At 44.5% G+C, this 10,651-nt stretch overlaps 1 protein-coding gene across 5 annotated transcripts in view; it reads left to right on the forward strand.

Annotated features, from left to right (window-relative positions):
• Nucleotides 1–7,782, forward strand: part of ATP10B (ATPase phospholipid transporting 10B (putative)) — a 180,356-nt gene extending 172,574 nt beyond the window's left edge. For 4 of the 5 annotated variants that reach the window (XM_036314371.1, XM_036314373.1, XM_036314369.1 and 1 more), the window contains 2 exons: nt 1,589–1,776; nt 5,009–7,782. In XM_036314371.1, the coding sequence (XP_036170264.1) occupies nt 1,589–1,776; nt 5,009–5,462 (642 nt within the window). In that variant the 3' untranslated portion in view covers nt 5,463–7,782. The remainder of the gene's footprint in view (nt 1–1,588; nt 1,777–5,008) is intronic. The other variant, XM_036314368.1, reaches the window with a different exon arrangement.
• The last annotated feature ends 2,869 nt before the right edge of the window (nt 7,783–10,651 follow it).

Here is a 10,651-nt window from a genome sequence, read left to right on the forward strand (position 1 = left end):
TTATAGAAGTGATGAAATACATCAATCCAGAGTTTCAAGAAAGTCAGCAAAACCCAAACAAGATAAAAAGAAATTCACACTTATTATATCATAAGGTAACTAAAGACAAAATAAAAATGATAAAAGCAGGCCAGGTTTGAAGTGACAGATTTCCTTCTAAGGAACAACAGGTGAAGAGTTGTTAACTTCTCAGTAGCAAAAAATGGAAGCCAGAAGACGGTGGAATGTTACCTCAGATATGCCGAATGAAAATAACTTCCAATATAGAGAACAACATAGACTGATGAACAGGGACAGATCCAAAGACAGAGAAACAACAATCAGACTATTAATCCCCAGAGGGAAAGTAGGGGACGGAGGGGGGCAAGGGGAAGAGATCAACCAAAGGACTTGTATGCATGCATATAAGCCAAACCAATGGACATGGACAACGGGGATGAGAGCATGAGTAGGGTGGTGGGGAGGATGGGGATTTAATGGTGGGGATGAGGACACATTTGTAATACCTTAACTAATAAAGAATTTAAAAAAAAAAAAAGAAAATAACTTCCAACAAGAATGCTATATCCATCAAAAATGAGAATGAAATAAAGACTAAGAGAAATAGATCACCAGCTCACTCCCACTAAAGGCTGCACTTAAAGAGGAAAGAAATCTCTCATGGGAGTTCCATGAGAAGGAATTAAGACATAAAAAGTGGGGAACATAACTAAACCTGAATATTGACCATATTACACTATAATGACATGTGTGCTTTAAAAAGATGAGACAGTCCTAGCCGGCTTGGCTCAGTGGATAGAGCATCGGCCTGCAGACTGCAGGGTGGTGGGTTTGATTCCCATCAAGGGCATATGCCGGGGTTGCGGGCTTCATCCCCAGTAGGGGGCGTGCAGGAGGCAACCAATCTGATTCTCTCATCATTGATGTTTCTATCTCTCTCCCTCTCCCTTCCTCTCTGAAATCAATAAAAAGATGAGACAGTTAAAATATGCAGTAGCAATAAGATACATTGGAAAAGAGGTTAAAGTAAAGTGCTCTAAAGCCCTTGTATAATTCAGGAAGAGAGAAAGCAGTTCTAAACTTTAGACTGCGGTAAGTTAAGATTGCTTATTATCATTTATAGAGTCATCACTGAAAGAATAGAAATGGAGTACATAACTTTCAAACTAGTAAAGGGTGGCAATAAAGTTATGCAAAATAGTCAATATGTTTTAAAAAAGGATACAAATAGGGAAAGAAAGCAGCACGAGACAGGCAGGACAAAACAAGATTAGACAACATCACTGAACTCTGAAAACAAACTACAGCCACATGTGGAAAAGATGGATTCATCACACCAGACATGATTCTATTTACTAACATTTCAAAAAAACAGTCTGCATAGAGAAACAGAGAAAGGTGGTAAAACATCCTAAGACAGCTTGGAAATTATCACCAAAGTCAAGGCTGAGACAGAAGATTGAGGGGTGCTTGGGGTATGTGTGTTCAAATTTTGTGTTGCATTTTCAAAAAAAAAAAAAAAGAAGAAGAAGAAGCAGCTTAAAACAAAGTTATACTCTCAACAGTGTTTACTTCTTCCCTTCCACAGACCATCATCCACGGGCTGGTTCTCGTAGGCAGCTTCCTGATGTACTTTGTGGTATCCCTAGTGTACAACGCCACCTGCGTCACCTGCAACAGTCCCACCAACCCCTATGGGGTGATGGAAGTCCAGCTCTCAGACCCCACTTTCTACCTCGTCTGCCTCCTCACACCAGTCGCGGCTCTTCTACCAAGGTTTGAGCACAGGGGCCCTTTCTTCCTAGAACTACCAATCTCCCCTCGATGAGCCGTTTTCATAGCCCGGGGGTCAGTAATTTCACTCCTGGTTGGGATCCTTGAAGCTATAGTCTCAAAGATAGGGTCCTAGGACAGAAAGAACAATGAACTTGGAGAAAAATGCCACAGCGGAGCCAAGTCACCAAAGCGGGCATGGCCTCAGTTGTGACATCTGTAAAATGGGAGTGATAATTCCTGTCCTCCAGCCTTACAAATTTCGAATAAGCACAAGTCTCAGAGGATATATTTCCCACCACAGCCCTTCTGCAGCCCAACCCCTTGAGAGATGGACCCTGGGAGAGACCATGAGGATTGGAATGTGTGTTAAATACTTTTGTCCACAGTTTTGGGGTTAAGCACGGTTGTGATCACTACTGACCAAGGACTGAGCTCCTCTGTTCTGTGTCTTTTTGGGGGTGTAGAAATAGAAATTTCTCAGCCCCGTATTCTTGGTCGTACCCTTGGCTAGAAAACACACTTGGAGCCAAAAGCTACCAGCCTGATGAGAATCCTTGAAAAGAATAAAAGATTGTTGACACATGCTTTGAATAGATGGCGCTGAACAGTACAGCTTGTTAAACAGAAACAACTTAGCAAATATTTACTTGTTAGTTACCATAGCACATAAGTTAAATCTTTTTGCTTATTCTACATTATCATCATAAGGTTGAATTTCTGTTTAATTCTGTTTACTAAGAAAAGCAAAGAGGTTTCTTCTGAGAAAGGATTATTGTAATAGTTCCAAGGACTGTTGGCTTGTAACCTTGAAAAAATTAATGTTTGTTATAGAAATCTACATGATAGAATGTCTGCTGCAGAGAACTATTTGTTCACTTAAGGTTATAAGCTGTATTTATCATAATGGAGGTAGATTTCACTCACCAACCTTGTGATAATTAGTCCCCTAACCATGACCTCACTAATCTTGGTCTAATTAATTCAACCAGTACAAAAGAACTGTACAGAGTCTCTTAAAGCCAAGAACATGTACATTGTTTTGCAGATAAAAACAAAAGAAGCTAGCACACACAAACCTTAAAACATAATGAGCACTTTAATTAGCACCTTAAATAGAGGATACCAATTTTTGGACACTGTCAGTTTTTCTCCTACTGCATGTCCTTGACATGGTGTAGGTCAAGCCTTGGTCTTAGGCTCTTTTGTCTTCTAACTTTGTAGTCTCTCCGTAGACATAGCAACCACTATTGTGAAGATAGATATTTTGAACATATGAATCTCCAAATTCCCAACCCAGACCTCTCTTCTGAATTCCAGATACATCTTTCTAGCTACCTATTCACCACTTCCACGAGGCATCTAAGTTCAAAGAAATTGGGAGACATCTATAATTTAAGTCACGATCCTCCCTTTATCACCACCACCATCTAAGATACCTGGGTCTCTTCCAGAGTTTCTTCTATCAAATGCTATCCAATTAGGACCAAGGCAGACCCCTGCAAGTTATCCTTGATACCACCCACCACCTCATGCCCACATCTAGCTCATTACCAAAACCTGACAATTCTATATGCTCTATCTTTCTCAAATCCATCTGCTATTTTCATATCTACAGCCACCACCATGGATAGATTATATCCTTTCTTCCCAAATTACTGCAAAAGTATCTTAATAGATTTCACTCTAATCCACTATCACTGAGTCAAAGTGTAATCATGTCATATGCTTATTACCCTACCAGGGCTTCCCAAGGCTTTTACAATAAAGCACAAAAAAACAAAACACAGCTCTCCGTCCTTGCCTGCTCTGGCCCTGCCAACCCCTCTGTGTCATTTTCCCTCTTGTCCGCTCTCTACATTTCAGCCATTGTGCATGGATTTGGTTCTCACCTCCTCTGCATGTCTCTTCCTCAAGGAAGGTGTCTCATACCAGATCAGGTGTCCGACACTCTCACTGCTCCTTCTGCTTATAACTCTGTTCAGGTGCCATAGGAAAGCAAGAACCTGTCTATCCTGTTCTCAGGTTAATCTCTCGGGGGAGTGGCCCAGTGTAGAAACTTGTTAAGTATCTGTTGAATAAATGGATGGAGAAGGAAAGTAGCATCTTGGTGGAAAGGTTTAAACTGAGCAAATTCCAGCTTTTAGGCAGGAGGTTGAGTCTTTCCTGAAATAAACATGCCCACCTGTACTGCCTTTCTGGGCGAGATGAGAAAGAATAGGGCAAAATTTACCTGATGCCATGGGCGTCTTCAGAAACCCCTGTGCACTGTGAGGCTGCCTAAAGCTTTCAGACACAGTGGAAGGATGGGAGTCTCTGCTTTTAAGGCTTTAGAAATAAACATTTTAAAAAGGATTATTTGGAGGAAAGATTCTGGATGTCTACTTTTTAGATAAAAAACTTGATACCCAGAGCCCAGTATCACAAGCTGGGATATGCTTTCCCCATAGACCACACAATTGTATTCACCTTCTTATTCTTTCCCCAAATGTGGAATAGAAAAGACTCCAGGCACAGGTAGAGACTTCCAATCCCAGAGTCCAGTACAGGCTACCACGCAGCTTGGCCGGGGAAAGGAACCCTGGGTTAACCATCAGGGAAACCTAGCAACTGCTCAGGTGACCTTGGAAACCCTATCTCATCTCTTGGGGCCTCAGTTTCTTCATCTGGAAAATGGTGCAAATACAGCAATGCTGGGAAATTAGTATGGCCCACAGATTCAAGAGAATATGTACTTAGAAACTACTTAAGTTCCACAAAGGGTTGATATTGCAAAGCAAGTAAATTTGCCTAAATCAGAATAGCCCAGAAAGAGAAAGGGCTGCCCTTTACATGGTAGATAAGAGAAAACTATAGGGATCCAGAGTGCTTGGTTCTGACCACAGCAAGACCACTGTGTGGCTCTGGACAAGTCACTGCCTCAGTTTCCTCGTGTGTAACATGGGGGAAGCAAAAGTACCAGCCACATGGGATTGTTGGGAAAGATGAGTTAATAATACTAAAGCATTTAGAAACGTTCTGGTTCATGATAAATGTTAGTTATTACATATTGTTATTGAACTTCCAAATCCCAGAGGTGCCCAAGCATAGATTTAATAACCACAGCCAGGAGCACAGTGAAAAGGATCTTGCCATGGGTGGGGCGTCGGATTCGAAGGTCCCTTTCAATGCTGAAGTTCAAGACGTCAACAAAAATCAGAAAAAAGATTTATTGTTGTTTCTCCTTCCCCACCAGGTACTTTTTCTTATCTCTACAAGGGACATATGGGGAGTCCCTGATCGCAAAAGCTCAGAAAATTGACAAACTCCCCAAGGACAAAAGAGACCTGAAAATCCAGAGTTGGAGAAGCAGACAAATGCCGGTCCCTGGAGAGGCTCAGCGTACCCACCGTCCAATGCCACCTGTCCCTGAACAGGACTTCAGAGCCAGCACCCCAAAGAGCTCCCGCCTACCCAAGCAGAAGTGCACAGAGAACCAGGGGGTACATGGAGAGAGAAGCAGCAGAGACCACAGGAGGGACAACCCAAGCTCAGCAGACTCCTCAGCTAAACTCTCATCCAAAGATCACCTCCTTCTGGGGCCCAATAGCAGGATGGCTTCCGGGGCCTACCCCAGCGAGCAGACTGATGAATACCAGCGCTCGAGCAGGGGCAGCCATCGCCGATCCCAGAGTTCACTGACCATCTGAGGGGCCTGCAGAAATCTGTACAAACTTGGGGGAGGCCGCCCAATCGCCGGCCTAATTAACCCAAGACTCTCCTTCTCCATGGAGGAAAGAATGAGCCAGTCTTACTCTCTTCTCCCCGCCAGGCTTGACTTCCTTAGATGAAGTACTGGCCCTAAGGGCGTTGACCAAAAAAGGCTGGAAACCACTCAACCTCCAGTTTTCTCCTGCTGCCAGGCAGCATATCTTGCAGAGTTTCATAAAGAGGCTATGTTTCTATGGCATCAAGTCCTCAGAGACATTCTTCTGATCCTCTAGATAAGCACAGCCTACAACCCAATACATACGTTTCCAAGATTCCAAGAAATGTATAAACCCAGACAATCCCTCAGGCTGTGGAAGTTTCTGGTCTTGCCACACCATCACTTCACCGCATGGGTGCCAGAGTTTAAATTTCAGAAGAGACCCAGACATGTAGGTGTTTCATCTTGATGGTATTGCAGAGATGGCCATGTGGGGGTTAACATCCCTTTCGCTCACAAAGAGGAAGGATGCTGTTTGTCTCTAAGTCAAATAAAACTACATCTAAATATTAAAACTAGACTTGAACTCAGTGCCACTGATACTTCAGAGGGTTGTGGGGCCACAGCTGGTGTAAGAGGCAGGAAGAACAGAAGCATTCTAAGAGAAATGGGTAGACCAGAAGCCCCATGCTTTAGCTGACAGACCACATGTCCCACAGCCTGGGGAACCTACTTTTTTAAAAAGCTATTTATTTTATTTGTTTTTATATTAAAGGACCCACTCTCAGTCAGCTCTCAGAACAGGAAAACTCTAAGATGAATAGATCTTAGCAAACCTGCCCACAGAATAGACCCATATGATGCAAGCAACTCTGAGCCCAAACAATGACATGTTCAAGGGTAGGGCCAATGTTAAGTCCTGTTCATTAAGCGTAACCCAGAGAGGAGTGCTGCCTGGAGGATACTGGCACATGCTTCCATTAAAGGGAGAGTGATAGGAAGTCTCACTTCACAGGGAAAAGAAAGTTTACATAGGCTTCTTACCCCTAGAGATAGTAAATACCAAAAATATAAGAGCTCAAAAACACTGTTGAAATAAAAGAATGGATGATAGAATTCTAATAGGCTGTCAGGAGAAGCTATGTTTACTATGGGCAAGGATAGCCTATCCCTAGTCTTTTAAGATAAGTCAGGGAGGGCTACTAAGCCTTATATCTTATTTTAATATATATAGGCAGTACCTATATATTAAGCAAAATCCTTATAGGTTAGGAATGAATGCAACAAGTCTTTGAGCCTAGGAGTCATAGCCACCTCATTTGAGTAACTTCAGCAACAAAGCCCCCAAAAGATCTCAAGTTGGCAAATGGCAGACTGAGCTGGTCCTCTGACCACCCTACTGACAAACCTGAACTGGAGAAGCCATTTGGAGCACCTTCCTGGAGCCAAAATACTAGGTCTCATTCACTGACTCTGTCACATAATGACACGGGCACTGGTCAGCTGGTAGGTATTCAGGGGAATTCTACAAGAGGATTGCTAAAGGGGGAACACAGCAGGCAAAGAAGTAATGACTTTGTCCCAAATAAGAGGACTAAGCCAAAACTCAGATTTCAGGGTCCCTTTCTCTGTATGATTCCTGCCCAGTCCTGAAAGCCAGATGAGAAAGGATGCTTCCGAAAAGAACAAAGCCGTGGGAAGACCACTAGCCTCAGGAGATCTGAGGCATAGATCTTTGTTTTCTAGAGCCAGGAACCTTGAAGCAGGATGCCACACCTACAAATTAGGGTAGAACTGCCCTACCTCCCAGGCTTGGCATAGGAACAAGTCGAAGTTACATACATAGGAGGTGAGGGAGAGAAAACCCTTTGAAAGCTGTTAACACCGTCAATAATAACACAGGGATATTTATTTCAGAGCTTAAAGGAAAAGAGGTGATGGAGAAATTGAGGAAATGTCTGATCTTGACCCCTAAATGCCAAACCATACCCATCACTGTGATGCTGTTCTCTTTCTTGCATGACCAACCAGCCCAGTTAGCCTGGGATTTTCCCAGTTTTAGCACTGAAAACCCCACATCCTGGGAAACTACTCAGTCCTGGGTCAACTGGTCACCTACTCCTGCCCTTCTTTGTAAACCAAATCAACTGTGACTATCCAACATGCCACCTTAGGGGGAAAGTTATAACAACTATTTCCCTATGACATAATCCTAATGATTGTACTTAATACATTTTTATACTTTTATGACCTTTTACTAATTGACTGGAAATGTGCTGTCCTTTATTAGCAGAAAAAAAAATAAACACGATTTTTCAGAATTGCTTGCAGTTCTGAGTCCTCTCTCATCCATCCATCCTTCTTTGCATTCACTCACTGTTCAGTCATTTATCCACCCATCCATTCACTTATCTACCCAATAAACTTCTATTAAGCCCCTGCTAGATGCCTGTGATGTGCTGGGAGCTGCAAGGAACTCATCCCTGACTTAAAGAAGCTCATAGCCTTGTTGGGCATAGAGTGTCAAAACATATTTGATCCAATGTAAGAGTGTGACACAAACCAAACCGGGTCCAAGCATTAGAAGCAGCACACACTGTCCCCTCTCTCTCTGAAACTCTACCCTAGCTACTCCCCTCTCCTGGAAGCCTGCGCCAACCTCAAACCCAGGTTGCTTAGGCGCCCTTTCTCATTCACTCATTCAGCAGATGTCACACAGCGCCTGCCTTCCACAGCATTGTGGCAGGCAGCAAGCATAAAAGAGGGGACAAAGAGAGGTTCAGCTCCTGACCTCCAGGGATTTACAGTGTAGAAGGGGCGACAGGGAGGAGGAGAGGAGATAGTTCCTATGGCAATCAGAGAAGGCTGCTCCAAGAAGGAGAGGTTCCAGCTGCCACCTTAACCATGAGAGAATTAAGTCTGAAAGCCCTGAAAAAGGAACACAGTTTGCTGGATTCAAAAAGTTAAGAGAGAAAAGAGGTCAGTGTGACTAGAATCCAGTGAGCAGGAGGAAATGCCCCATAACAATGTTAGTAATCACAGCTGCATGAGATTACTGTGGGCTAGGCGCCGATCTAAGCACACATCACCACAGAACCTCACAGCCACCCGGCAAGTCAGTACCATTATTCTCCCCTATTTCATTTAGCGTTGGTGACATAATGAACCACTCCCAAGATTTAATAGATTAACACAATTGCTCATGTGCTCACGATGCTGTACCTGGGCAATTTGGGTTGGGACCTCCCTCCACATGGTCTCCATCCTCAAAGACATCAGCCAGCCTTGTCACATGGCAGCAATGTTCTGGGAGTAAGAACAGAAGCTGCAAAGTTTCTTGGCACTGAGGCTCAGAACTCACACATCATCTTTTCCACCACACTCTCTCAAAACAAGCCGCAAGGCCAGCCCAGTTACAGAGGGGTGGGAAAATATACCCCACCTTTAGTGGGAGGAGTTACAAAGAAATTTGAGGCCATTTATAATCTACCACATCCCATTTACAGAAGGAGAAACTGAGGCAGAGAGAGATTACATGAATTTGGCACAGTCACACCATTAACAAGTGGGGAGGCAGCATTCTAACCCCAGAAGTCTGAAACCAGAGCCTATACTCTTAGCCAATGAGCTACACAAAGGTGAGACAGGGGCCAGACACCAGAGGGGCTTGTCTTCTCGACATTCCTTTGAGAGACAAGGTAAGCACAGTGCTTAGCTAGCCTGAACTCCATCCCAACTCTGTCACAGGCTGGCACGGTGACCTAGCCCATACTGTTCAGCTGGGTTGTTCACGCAGACAAAAGTTTCAGAAAGTAAGGAAGAAAGCAGCCTCAGGAGAACTGGAATGCCACTATCTCCCGTGAGCTGATCACCCAGCCAGAACTTTCCATTCTGCACACAGAGCCCGAGGAGAAATCAATCCCATGGAAGTGAATTCCCCCAGGTAACCAGAGAACCAAAGGAGGATGGAGGGGTGGGATCCAGAAAGGGAGGACCATGAGCTGGGGTAATGCCCAAGGTAGGTATTAGAGGGCACAAGAACCGCCCAGTCAAACTTCAGGACTCCTGCAAGGATTCGAGCATTTTCAGCAGCCTATTGTTCAAAGGCGTTCTGGTGCCACCTAGCCGCCGTGGAGGAGCAGCAACACCTGAGGGCTCTTCCTGCAGCCAGAGCAGGGAATCAGGGCAGGGGGAACCAAGCCAGGAGTCAGCAGGCCAGATTTCAAGTCTGGCTCAGCCCAGGGTTTCTGCTGTGACACTAGACAAATCCCTTCACCAGGTTTCAACTTCAAACTGAGGTCTAGTTTCCCCAAATGCTCAAGGTGGGAGCTGGGCTGTTCTAACATCCTGTGGTTCTGAAAGCTATTTTGGGGAGGCTGGTTCCAGTATAGGAATAACCCCTGGTAAATCAATTTATTGTTAGATTCTCACATGTGCGTGCATAAACACACACACACACACACACTCACGCACAGTGGAAGATCCCATGAGGGAGGGACCTGCCATCTGTTCTCTGCTGTGTTCCCAGTGCTGGGCTCACTGCAGTGCTCAACAAGGTTGTGTTCTTGCTGTTAAAGAAAAATCATAGGGCCCAGCCCGTGTGGCTCAGTGGTTGAGCATTGACCCATGAACTAGATTACAGTTCAATTCCAGTCAAGGTACATGCCCGAGTTGTGGGCTCAATCACCATTGGGGGCATGCAGCCAATTGATGATTCTCCCTCATCATTGATGTTTCTATCTCTCTCTTCCTCTCCCTTATTCTCTGAAATCAATAAAAATATTTTTTTAAAAGAAAAATCATAAATGGGGGCTGGTCTCAGCAGAAGCATAAGAAGGCAGGAGGGCAGCACCCGCATCTGGGGAGATAATGGACCCCCAGTCGTTTGGAGGCCCCAGATTGCCTTTTTCAGATCAGTAGATATTAAGGAGTTTAAGTACCTACAGAGAGGCAGGGCAGGGTGCCCCATCTCCAGCAGTCAAAGGGAGCTGGTGCTAGGACGCCTCCTTCCCTGACACAGGCTTGGACTCATTCCAGGTGCTAAGCTGTGTAAGGAGTTGGGGAAGAGGAGCTTTAGTCTCCTACAATCTCCATCAACATCTCCAACCACCCCCAAAAAGAACAGCTGCTCACCACCTAAATAAAGCACTGAGACAAGTCTCCAGTTCCCCTCCCTGCACAGCACTTTCC

The sequence above is a fragment of the Myotis myotis genome, unplaced genomic scaffold, assembly GCF_014108235.1.
Source record: "Myotis myotis isolate mMyoMyo1 unplaced genomic scaffold, mMyoMyo1.p scaffold_m19_p_6, whole genome shotgun sequence".
Lineage (NCBI taxonomy): Eukaryota > Metazoa > Chordata > Mammalia > Chiroptera > Vespertilionidae > Myotis > Myotis myotis.